The sequence below is a fragment of the Amblyomma maculatum genome, chromosome 2, assembly GCF_055883805.1.
Source record: "Amblyomma maculatum isolate TAMU_Amacu chromosome 2, ASM5588380v1, whole genome shotgun sequence".
Taxonomy (NCBI): domain Eukaryota; kingdom Metazoa; phylum Arthropoda; class Arachnida; order Ixodida; family Ixodidae; genus Amblyomma; species Amblyomma maculatum.
Window position 1 is genome coordinate 136,796,137 of NC_139345.1, and position 12,981 is coordinate 136,809,117.

Below are 12,981 nucleotides of genomic sequence, written 5' to 3' on the forward strand. Positions count from 1 at the left end.
ATAAACGTTCCATGCACGTGGCATTATCTTCATTTGCTCTGTCATGCTACGCAATGGTGAGGCGCTGTCACACCAGCCAGTCAATGCTGGCACGCTATCATTCAAAAGCTGGCCGACTGCATAAACTGGCAACCATTTTTTTTAAATACATTTATAAATTAACAGCACGCAGTCCGGAATTCTGCAAATGACACGATCTTCATCGGTAATTCCTATGAGCCACTTATAAAGGTGCAGTGGCTGTGAGTGTACACGGTGTGTCTGCCTGTAACCTCTGAGCTTCGTTCACCAGATGATTTCCTTGGCAGCAACTGGTTGAACTACTAATCCTTGTTTAGCTTTTGTGCTCGCTTTCAAAAAACATGCTGCCTCTGGAAAGAAAACAATGCTACAGAACGTCGGAAAGCAGCCCGATTCAGTTTGAGCTCGTTGGCACAACTTTCAAGTAACTTTCTGACCGTTCAACCTTCAAACAAACTGCAAAGTAACTGATCAAATAGCAGCAAATTTTCAATGAACATTTTTCAACCAACTGAATGTGTTTCTAACAGCACATGTGAAAGCAAGAATTTATACCAGCACGTACGACATCATTGATTGGATGTCCGGCATACGGCTCTGCTTTGAACAATTTGGCAACTGAAATCCATGACTCAAAAACTGAATACAATGCTCATAATACAAGGGGACTCAAAAGTACCCAACAGAAGCAAGAAATATACAAGCGCATCCAAATGGAGCCCACTTAAGAAGTAACATACATACCTATTTCTGTGACATCGGTAAGGAAAAATTAACCCTAGCAGCATTATCTATGTATGCCACCGACGTCATCACGCTGCTGCTTCTAATGACATTACTTTTGCCCAAAAGCATCAACTGAACTTGATTCGCGACATGTAGCTCGAGCTCGGCTCATGGCACAACCCGTATTAAAGCTGGCCCTTTCAGCGACATTTTTTTCCCCCTGCCTCTCTATCTTAAAAACAAACTGCTTCTATTTCACAGGTGTTCATATGCCAATGAAGCCTCAGAAAAGATGCTCCAGAAAGCACAACTGCAGCTATCAGCTAGCAAAAAGCACAATGCTCACATGCGCTATCACAAGTGCAGAATTTTTGCAGAATTGATGTTTTATGAGCGCTCATTTTTTTTAGCAGGCTCCATCTATAAACTCTTTTACTTTTACAGCTCAACTAGGCAACCTTTATCTTGGCCAATTATCAGTTCAAGACATGGAACTTTCACTTGAAAAATGTAAAACAACAGTGCTCTCGTAAAAGGCTTTCACGAAAATATCTGAATAAAAAAAAAATGTGTAAATGAAACTAAGGGAACAAGTAATTGCATATGCTCCTTTAGCCTGCCCTAAAAACATGGTTCAAGTACAGCTGTGAATAGAACAGAATGCCCCATGGGTTCATGCACCCCCCATACTGCTCCCCAATAAATATTATCCTCATATCCACCTGGGGATGTCTTTCCATGCTCCCATTTTCAGAGATCACCAAAATCAAGGTGAGTCATGCATTATCTTGCATGGTCATGACCCAATGTATTTGGTCTGCTGAGTGACCCCTCTCTGTGTGCATTGTCAGCAGAGTGTTGCTTAAAAAAGCTTCCCCCAGATAAGGTAGCAGCCTGTGTGGGCAAACCACTGCCACATGAACTAGGTGTGGCATAGGAGATAAACAGATAAAAGTGCAGTGTCATACTGGAACATCAGAGCGCAGACTGCATTCCACATGGAAAGACCTAGATTCTCAATCAGCTTCCTTACACATGAAAATACGCTTATCCGCTGGCTATCAGGCGGCAGTGATGCACTTCCCACTTTGCACACGCGCCATAAATCTAAGGTAGGTGTACCGAAAGACTTGATATCCCACCTAGAATCTGCACAGGAAATCAGGCACTTTGGCAAGGCTCTAAAATTTTTTCACACAACTGGAGAAGTTGATTAACTATTGTTTGGCTGGTCTTGTTAAACATTTGTCACTGCACAGAACCAATGCAACTAGGAATTAAGTCAAAATTATCCAACTATCCACAGGGTCGTCGATAAGGTGAGAGGACAAAAGCTAGGGCATCTGATAGCGAGTTGAACTGTATGGAGGAATGACCTGCTCGCTTCTATATTAATAGGGCGAAGTACTCTTACACAATCAGTGCACAATACCCAAGTTTCCGATGCCCTCAACACTTCTTGTTTTGTAGTTGACGATGCGCCACACGAAAGTCGCAAGGTTGAAATTCACGCCAAGTGAAACGATACCACCGCCACGGCAAACGCACGCGCTGTTAACCAAACGACTAGTAGCGCTGGTACGAGCGTGAATATGACATGCATCGGGAGCGAGGTCGAGTACCTGTCTGCCGTTTCTCCGTTTTAGAAGCGCGATGGAAATGGGAGGGAAGAGAGTTCCTTGCGGGTGGCTTGACGAGGATGAGACGATGAACGGGTGACGCCGCTACAAATCACACGAGAGGCACTTTTATGCAATGAGGGCGACGGAATTCGCAATTTCCTTGCAAAGGGCGTGGGAATGTCCCATTAGACTGAAGTGGTGAAGTAAATGAAATGGAGCAACGTAACGGAAACAAAAAGGAAGGAAAAATTGATGAGCGCACGTGTGTAACGGAATCAACAACCCCGACGTAGATGTCTACTCGTGTCATGCAGCGCGGCAATACAGCAGGTCTACGCCATACGGAGAGAAGAGGGAAATGAGTGCGCAGTGAAACGTGCCACGGGCGAATGTTAACCCGTTCCTAGCAGGGGTAGTCCCCGAGGGTAGAGCGCGTGGAGGTGAAAATGAGACCACGTTGCAAATAACAGCGGTGCGAGGTTGCAGTAAGCCGGGAGCCGCGCTGAGCCTCGATCATTTTTTTTTTCTTTTCACCGACCCCATGAGATAGGTTACCTAAATAAAGAAAACTCATTTCAATCGGGCAATCCCAGAAAAGAGGCGGCGAAAGCACGCCGGGAAAAACCAGCCGGTGTTCTCCTCCCTGCCTAAATCGGACTCTCATAACATCTGCCGCTTAAAACACACTTCCGTCGAACTGATACTCGCTCGAGAAGCGTTACTCGGGGCCTTCATGCGCAATGTTTACGAAACGAAAGCCACGTCGATGAGAAAATCAGCGAAGCGCGGATACGAACAAACGCGCGGCGTCTCGTCGACCTGGTTGACCTCGAAAGGAGGAAAACTCAGTTAGCCACAGCAAATTAAATTTGCGCTTAAGAGTCGTCAATGATGAACAATCCAGCAGAATGGTCCTCAAGCCGGTCCAGTGGGTTATGTCAGGATTAGACGCACTTTTAATTGTGTCAACGCGGTCATTCATTCCGAAAGCGCAGATGCACCCCGAAGGTCGGCTTCGAGGCGAAGCGTCGAGACGAAGGTGGCAAAGTAAAAGAAACACTTTAGCTCACCTGAGGTTGTACGATAGTGCGAGCTGGGAGTAACCGAAAGAGAGCCATGCCGGTGATGTTTCTCAGAGAAGCCGGGACGATTGAGTTCAGCAGTAAGCAACGTCCAAACTCGCCGGTCGCTGCAGCGCTTGGAAGCCCACGATGGGAAAAAGGGTAAGGCACGCCGAAAACGCGAAGTGTAACTAAATGCTCAAAACGTTGTACTAAAACAACCATACCTTTTTTTACAATATAAGTGCAGCCACAAGTAAAATATTTGTGTGTTTGATTAGGTAAGTTAGTAAAAAAAATTGTTTTAATTTGTTTTTATATAGATGATACGGCATGGCGTCTCACGTTTTGGGGTCTTCTGCTGCCAACCCACCTGCGTGCGCGGCGTCTGGTAAGCGCAAGCGGACTAAGCATTTGAACCTTGGCTCAGGAGTTCGCGAATCTATTGTCCACCGCTGTGGTCCGCAGTGTGCGGGCCTAGGACATCGGCCGGACGCAAAGAAACCCGCATCAAACCGTTCGCAATGGGTACGTGCCTCGGAAAACTTTGTTTCCCCATTGCATCTCGTGCGGTCTGGACGGCATTTTCTACTTTCGTATGCCGCACCAATCGATACAGTTGGTTGGGTGTAGTCTTTTTAACACACACGGTTGCAACCTCGTGCTCCAGACATTTATCACTTCTCGCTGTCTGACCTGCGAGCCTAGGAAACCCTACAGTAGCCATAAAAGCGGGGAACTTCGAGGTCATCTTATTGAGAGAAATATTTCGGAGCATCGCCCGAGACGGCGACCTTGTATTTCTTAGCTTTGAACAACAGTCTGGTGGTCCAAAACTCGGAAAGTGTACATTTTGGGGCTTTCGCAACTGAGTTTTTCGCGATGGAGTGGATCGTTTGCATTTCGTTTGCCTATACCGTACTATAAATATACCAATAGTAGTAGCTATAGTCCATTGGCATGCATCCATGTGACGTTTCAAATTTTTTATAGTGTTTCCTTCTCTGAGTGAACCATTTTCTTTTGCACGTTTTCGCCCTTCTCCTTTTTTTTTTTTTTTCCTCTCTAAATTTTTTTATTTTTATCCAAATGGCCTACATTTTTACCGCTGTCTCGCAAGACATCCGCGTGTCTAGGCGCGGACAATTGCAGGCTACCTTAGCCGACTGGTTTCATTCTTTCGTTCGGCGACGGACGGCCTGCTAGAAACGAGATCACCTGTCCCTGCTGCTATGTCGGTCGCGAAAGAGCGCGCAAAATGAAACAGTTAAAAGTCTAGAGGAAAAAATGCAATGGGATTTTAAAATCACGAGCTTCTGGTGTCACGCGAAGTTCGCTTTGAAGTTTATATGCCGTGTGTTGTTCCTCAATTGATTCTCACAATTCTTCATTTTCGACTGCGCGGTGGGGCTCATGGGTAACCTGCCGGCGTTTAAATTGGTGTTAAATTGAACAATATATTGTACCATAAAGTTAGCTCTATATGGCGCTTGTATTTTAATTCCTTTTTGCACGACCATTTATTCGCGACGCGCTACCTTGAGATTAGAGTGAACGTTCTCTCGAAGCGGTTATGGTAAGTTTTACTTTAATTCTCATCGAAAGCATCGCGCGTATGCGCTTGCTGAAATGTTGCAATAAGAATGTATTGTGTGAGGAAGTTGTGGCACATAAGAAACCGGTGAAACGGGCGCGTAATTTCAGGCGCAGAAAACGCAAAATGCGCCTCAATTTCGCCGGTTTCATTTCACGCAGACGAAGTCCCATCGTAAAGGAGACACGAAGGCAAGTAATAAGGAAATGTAAACAAGTGGTGTCCCTGACCTCGGTCTGCTGGGTAGAATCGTCGGTTGTGGGGTCTTCACGGCAAGCCTCGCGCGTAATGCGGTAGAGCCTGCCTCACGTTCGTAAAGTTGGTAGTCTCCTCTTTCGGCTGCTTCATCGATATACTTGCCACTAGGCACGGGCCGTTTTTTCTTTTTTTTTTTTTTCGGATCAGTCGATATCAGTGCCATATTTTTGTTCCGAACTCGCAAACAGACGGACCGCTGCGCTGTTTACTGGCGTCAGTTTTGGTTCGTGTCAGTTAATTCATGTCAGTAGGAAATAAAGTACGAGAAAGGTGAATGATTTGCACTCGTGCACTGCTGCCTTATGGTACCTCATAGTTTGAACTCGCTCAATTCGAACTTGGTGTGTGTCACAGAGGCGGCATGTTTACATTTACTTGAAGATTAATTTGGCCCATGGAGAAATATGAATTTGAACAAAAGTTCACTTGCACTATTTGAAAAGGATGGAAAGGTTACAATACAGACAAGGCCATTTATTCAAGTAGCTAACAGCATAACTATTAAACCCAATTACTTGGGCTTTAATCTGTTTAATGATTGGCAGAACAGTTCAGCCACAACATTATGTGCGGTTTGTGTCCCAAGGTACTTGCTTTTGTCATTATTTTGCACTGAATTATGCTCACTAAAATGACAGCGAAAGTGTATCTTTGGCCACACAGTATATGCTATAGCTTATTGGCTACCAACTATGCAGCTTTTAACTGGTGGCCAAGTATATCTAGGATATGATTAGGGCAATGTGCTCAGAAGAGCATGGACACCACATTTATGGGTGCAGCTTTTATTCTTTGTGATGGTGTGTAATCTAGACAATAAACTATCAGCTCATAGAGTGCACCTGTGCCCACTAAATAGTTAGTATTTGAATTTCTTCTCTCATGCTTTTTAGGATTCAGCTACAAAATAGTGGCTATACCGATATTGACTGTATGCCACTTGAGGCTAGGGGCTTGCACCGAATAATTGGCTTGACATTCAATGAGGTTTGAGGATTTTGAGGATAAAAAAGGCAGTATTATAATCAAGGTGAGGAAGTGCATAGATTAGGAATCTACTTTTGCTGAGCTCTTATATTTCCCTCTCCACAGTCACCACCTGTGCCTGCTTTTCTCTGGCCTGTTTCGCAGAAACACCTTTACAGGAAAACGTGAATGCAGATGAAATCATCCAGAAGTTGTCATTTGACAGGGCAGTCATGGTACTTTTTATCTAGCACTCTCAAAAAGACCAGTGGCTGACTTTCAAACAGATTTAAGCACTTCTTGCAATTTATTATTTTAGGCAGGTTTACAACCTCCAGGTCTAGTTGTGCATACTCAGACATGCCTGCTGACGTTTTGCTTTTTTCTACTAGTTGCTTACTCCCAACCGTGTGTATAGGTATTCCGTCTTAGTCTTTGCAAGCATGCTTAAATTTTCTTTAGCATACCTGCTTCTGGATGCTGTTGGTTCAAAGATATGCTTCGAGCTTTCAAGGTGATTTGTAGTGGTACTTCACCCCCTATCTGCATCAGTCACCTTCTGGCACAACTTTCTGGTGCCTCTTTGTGGATTGTTTATTTCCACTCTCGCCCAGCCACCATAATCTGTACTTCGGAGCTGGCAGGCTGAAAATTGCGTTCTCCCCCAGGCATAGCTTCTTTACCACATGCCACAAAACACAAAGAAAAAAGTTATGCTGCAACCATTGCCTGTTCTCAATGACTCCAGGGACAGTGTGACTGGCTCTGAAAATTGGAGTGCACCCCTCGAGGGCAACAGGGGAAGACAAGAAGAAGATAAGGGAACAGTTCTCCCAAACGATTCTCAATGATACACTCACAAGGTGTTCAACTTCAAGGCTTAATTTAGACAATAGTCTGCTTGCATAAGTCAAGGGTGGCCTAAGGAAACTAGGAAATGTACAGAAAAGAAGAAAGTGGAGTAAGGTGACTAGGAAACATGTCTCGAATGATAGATGGCCTGTTAGAGAGGCAGGGAAAGTGGACCGCTTGTGAATCTGGTCCAGTAGGGTGCAGCATTCTTGGTTCACGTTTTATGCAAGAGCGTTAAAGGGCCTATTTTGCAGAAAATATATTTCCGTCATAGCAAGCCAAAAATCGGTAGCATGCTGCTAGCAGGCATGGCCAGGCACTGATTGGTGGTCCATGGGTTTGGAACATCACAAAACCACATGACATGACCAAATTGGCAGGAGCTGCCAATGTGAGCAGCTTCTGAGATGGGAAGGTGAGATGGCTTTTGCCTCTGCGACCCTTGGAACCTTGGTCAGATACGCTACTCCCAGGCCATACATGGGCATTCTTACTGCTTGCATGGCCAAAGCAGGCTTTTATATCTTTGTCTGATGCTCCTTCACATAATGTGACAGCTGATGACTGTTTGCTAATGGGTACCTGCAGGATAATAGAGGCACAAATTAAGGGATTAGTGAATAGGAAAGAAGCAAAGCGCATAGGATTCATAATGAGAGCAGGCATATGGGAAGTTTAAACACTGTCAAGTCATTTCTGCCCTTCGTACCCTTCATCATATCCTTAAAAGTGGTGGTGGGGGGAGATATGCATGATGCGGGTCTTTGAAGATCCAGCCCTTGCAAAAACTAGGTGGGGTCCCTAGCACGGGACCCTAGTGGCATCGGCCGCTGCCTGGGCGCGCTCGACTAAGGCCTTTTGGGCCTGCAAGTGATAGCAGCCGAGTGGGGTTGGGGTGAGGAGGAATAGCTGGGTTGGATGGTCAAGCCCACACCATGTGGTAGATGTCCAAAGACTTTTCTGCACAGTGCAGACAACTGCCCGTGAAGGAAGGCTTAAAATGTTTGAGTGCTGCCGGGCACCCTTAAATGTGCCCCCGAATTGGGTTTTTGCACCACGCAGCAGCTTTTGGGATGCCTCCCACGAGATCAGAGTTTTTTTATTTCTTATGGAGACAACGCTTTTAGCCATTTCTCATGTGCATGTCGCCGCGTGCGCTTGATAAATGGGGACGAGAGTATCCATTTCTCGGATGAATGAGTTGTGTCTAATTGAGTAGGCAGCAAATGGCGGTATAAGGCTGGTGCCATTAAGTCTGTGTAGTAATTTCGCCTACATTTCCGGCTTGAGTACCTACATGCTATCTCTGGCTATTTGTCTTGTGTTATTTTGTGGACTTCTTTTTGCATTTTTTTGCACATGAACAGCAACATGTTTATGCTTTTGCACAGAAATTGTAACACTGTGTACCACAGCTAAGTTTTCAAAAGATCCTACTTGTTTGTTTGTTTACAAGACATTATGGTAATTGAAATTAAATGTGGCATTAAGAGAGGGCAACGCTTCAGTGCAGTAAAATCAGTAAATCTGGAATGTTTCACATGCCCACCAATGATGCAGTACTACCTGCCTGCTGCAGAATAGTTGTGTTTTCTTGTGGCCTTTTGTCACAATAATTATTTGAGGCAACACTTGTGGTGCTCCTATTTCTTGCAATAATGCGAGGCTGTGCGTTACTAACTACTAGCGGCACGCATGATCGTGGTAGCATAAAAATGTGCTGCAGCCTCTTCTCTTATTTTGCTTGTTATTTGCAATGAAATTTTATGAGCACATGTTCAGAAAATGGGCATAAGGCAGCCAAAGCAGTTGTATCCACAAGCCAGTGACTTTAGTGCAGGCACGAAGATGAACTTCCTTCATGTTGACGCAGAACCCATTGCAGCATCGTCACTTTAGATGGCTTGCTTTCGAACCGCAACTAATATTAAGGCTTAGTGAATGCCGTAATGGTTTGTGTGCCTGCATTTTTTTAACGAGTACCTGGAAAGGTGCTCATAACTTCAATCATTCCATGCTTCCTACTTGGAACGAACTGAGTTTGCAGTTTCAGGCAGAGCTTACCGTGACTGATCCACTGATCCTAGATTTTACCAATTCAGTATCTGCTGGTTTTACCGAATTTGAAGGAGTGATTCAAGAATTTGGAAATCCTGAAATATCTGAAACTCCGCACATTACGTGTTGGTTTGTTAAGCATGCATCAGCTGATGGGGCTGAGTTCCTGAATCTTTATTCTTTTTGGCTTGCATGCAGAGACTATTCCTGAAAATGCTCGGCCAACATCGTGTGACACCTTTGTGGCTCTGCCACCAGCTACGCGCAACAACTGCATCGTGTTTGGCAAGAACTCGGACAGGCCCTCGGGGGAGGTGCAGGAGGTCGTATACGTGCCCAGGACTCACCATGGTGCATCCACCAAACTGCAGGTGTGGAGCATTGCACTGAATGCTACCTGTAGTATTTTGCATTGTGCTGCGTAATGCAAGAATGCAGAGATGACTGTTATGCTGTGCTGTGTAACATTTATCCTACCCCCTCCCATCTCTTTCTCCTTCTGCCCCCGTCATAGGTCTATGCCTACGTTGAAGATCTTGGGTTTTGTGCCGTTAACAGCTTTCACCATAAAAAAAAGGCCGTGGCTAAAGGTACGTCGGACGGACCCGATCAATGGTCTTAAAGGTACGTCCGACGGACCCGGTGCGTTTTTCTTCGGGATCTGTCCGACGGATCCGGGAAATATTTTTCAGAGGTACGACGGACGGACCCGATCGGTAGGGTTCTTCCAACGGACCCAACGCATTTTTCTCCGATATGGGCCTTGGGATCCGTCGGGAAAGCCGGACGGATCCGAGATCCCCAGATGTGGTTGTAGCAACAACATGGTAGCCATATGTAGCCAAATCGAAGTTGGTATGAGGTGTACGTGCGAGGTGTAAGAAGTATGTACTACATACTGCATGAGTGAAATGTGAAATTACAAAGAATAGTACAGTGGCAGGAATAGTGCCTAGAATGGGTGATATACTACGTGATGGCATGATGATAGGTTTACGTGAGTTGGACCGCGGCAAGGTGGCAAGCACGACCAGAGCGCAAGCGCATGTAATCGCGGTGTTGACGGCCAGCCCGCGGCCCGCACGCCCGCTCATTTGGTCCTCGTTATTATGTGGATTAACGTCTACGACGGTCGTTATGTAATTATGTAGTTTTGATTCTTCAAAGTTTCCTCACTTCCATCTGTGATGAGATGCGTCACGTAACGCATCGCTTTCTGCTCGCATTGAGGTTTGGTGCTGCAAGTTCTACGTAGTACAAGCGGCGCTGAAAAAGCTGGGCACCGCCGGCGTGTCTCTAGCCCAAGCATCGCGTCATTCGTGTTTGTTGTACAACTGGAGGTGTGGTTTGTGCTTACCGTGAGATGCTGTGATTACGGATTACGTCCTACTAGAGTGCTGTGTGAGACTACGAAGAGTGATGAGTGCGCCGATGTCCGGACGGACATCAGTGTGTCCGTTTATGATCGGCGATGTTGCACGTGCATGTCAGTGTTTATTAGGTGCAGTGGTAATTTATTTACACGCGCTGTGCAACAATCAGACGAAAATAAGTCATCGACAATTTGTTAGCCTGTACTACAGAGCTCGAAACTCGGAAAATGGGAATGCACGATGCAGTTTTCGCATGTTAAAGTGGACCGAAAAATAAGTGCCCAGCCCACACCGCCGGGATGCGTATTACTACAGGTGAAATGGTTCAGGTTTATGTAAAATATCTTGGAAATCAAAATAGCGCACTTCAAAACAAAGGCACAGGAAAAGAACGACAACACAGCGCTGACTTCAACTGGTTTTTATTAGAGAGTGACAGAATATATATGTACGAAAAGTGGGCGTGAAAGAATTGATAACTGCTGAGCTTGCACGTGGCGTAAAACACCGAACGCAAAGTTAAAACGCGCACGATAACAATCAGCAGTTATCAATTCTTTCACGCCCACTTTTCGTACATATATATTCTGTCACTCTCTAATAAAAACCAGTTGAAGTCAGCGCTGTGTTGTCGTTCTTTTCCTGTGTCTTTGTTTTGAAGTGCGCTATTTTGATTTCCAAGATGAATTACCAACCAGCCCGTTCTTCCACCCTTGCAAGTTATGTAAAATAGCTGCCTGGCACAGCACCTTTTTAAATGTTCAGGCTTTGTACTATTGTTGAAGGCCACTTTATCATTAATAAAGGAACGAATATGCTTTATGTGTTAATGACTAATGCTTTTTCAACATATTATGTTCATTTTTTTTTGTTTTTCCTTAGTTTCCTTTGTTTTTCATGCTAGACAAACACAAATAGTACACTTTTAAACTTGTCAGTCCAAAGCTGAACATGAATACCTGCCATGCATGTGACAGCTTTAATGCTAGAAAGGTTGACATGTATAGCATGTACGTACACGCTGCGACATCTTAGTGGCACGTTAGGCTACTTGCCCCAAGGTCGTGATGTTTAATACCAGTGATGGCAGTCGCACTTTGGTGCAGGTGAAATGCAAATGCTTCTGTTTTCTGCAAGATGTCAATTCAAAGTACAAAGCCCAGGCAGTCAAATTAGTTTGGAGCTCTCCACTACGGTATTCTTCATAGCTACATATGTCACTTTAGGATGTGAAACCCTACATGCCACAGGTAGGCTGCATTGTTTTTTAGATTTTGTAACCTCTCATCTATGTTTTGCAACATTTGGCTAATTTTAGTTCCCAAACAGTTGCTAAAGATGAAACCGAAGCAGTTCTTGGCATGGTTTGCTGCTTAGATTAATTTGCTAATTGCAGTTCTTTGAAACTTGCATCAATGCTGGACAGTTCAAATAGCAAGCAGTTGAATTACAGAAATGATGTGGATCATGCATTTCAGTTCTGACAAGTGGAAAGTAACGGTCCCCTCCTTGCATGCATAGGTGCCTTTAGACAAATACATACTCGGGTGTGTGATTGTGACGCATATCAAGGGTCAACAGAAGGCCATGTGGAGCCAGTGTGATATTCTTCATGAAGGCTAAAGTAAAATTGTACAACAGCTGCTGTACCATGCAGAAAAAAATTGATCATTTAGTGTATGATTAACTGACCATGAATAGCATCTTACTCTGAGTATGATGTGATATATATCTGGTTTAGCATCCCAAAATAACTACGGCTATGAGGAACACAATAGTTGAGGGCTCCGGTATAATTTCGACCATCTGGGGTTCTTTTACATGCACTGACACCGCACGGTGCATGACGGCCTATTGTTTCGCCTCTATTGAAATGTCCCTGCTGTGGCTGGAACCAAATCTGCATCTTTGGGTTCAGCAGCCAAGCACTCTAACTACTGAGCCAGCACAACGGGGCCAAGTATCAAAATGCATGCCATTACATTTCTTTCTAGCCTGTGGTTTCCTTCACAGAACTAATGTATACAAGGAAAAGTAAACAGCAAGAAAACACTAGTTTTATTGCACATTATATTCACATTTCAGCAAACATTCTCAAGGAAAAAATTTCTCATAATGTTTTCATGGAAACCATGAACAAAACAAAACTGCACTTACTCCACTCGAATTATTAATGGGCAAGGTTGCATCTATGCTACTACACTGCACTTATCACAAAACCACAAGCCCCATCTGCTTTGGCCAATCACTTGATGGAACTAACGGAGACAGATGTCGCACACCACAGACTGGTCGTCTCGCAACATATCTCTGCATATGTTGCATTTCAATTTCATGCCTTTCCACTTAGTTTCAACTGTTGCCAGCATTACTAGTCACCCATCTTTTCTGAAATTCCTTTTTACGCTGTTGGGATCAGCATCCTTGTTAACAATGGTCTCTGGCATTTT

The 12,981-nt window shown here is 44.6% G+C and overlaps 2 protein-coding genes across 4 annotated transcripts in view; one reads left to right on the plus strand and one right to left on the minus strand.

Moving 5' to 3' along the window:
• The window catches only part of kdn (citrate synthase), a 52,769-nt gene extending 49,178 nt beyond the window's left edge, over positions 1–3,591 (minus strand). The window contains exon 1 of the mRNA XM_084595312.1: positions 3,440–3,591. Coding sequence (XP_084451438.1) covers positions 3,440–3,487 — 48 coding nt within the window. The 5' untranslated portion in view covers positions 3,488–3,591. The remainder of the gene's footprint in view (positions 1–3,439) is intronic.
• Positions 3,592–3,788: 197 nt separating this feature from the next.
• LOC146200003 (secernin-2) overlaps positions 3,789–12,981 on the plus strand; it is a 71,559-nt gene continuing 62,366 nt past the window's right edge. For all 3 annotated transcript variants that reach the window (XR_014705147.1, XM_084595315.1, XM_084595316.1), the window contains exons 1-2: positions 3,789–3,958; positions 9,357–9,529. Coding sequence is in view for 2 of the 3 variants with exons in the window: in XM_084595315.1 (XP_084451441.1) it covers positions 3,955–3,958; positions 9,357–9,529 (177 nt within the window). In the remaining variant the exon portion in view is untranslated. The remainder of the gene's footprint in view (positions 3,959–9,356; positions 9,530–12,981) is intronic.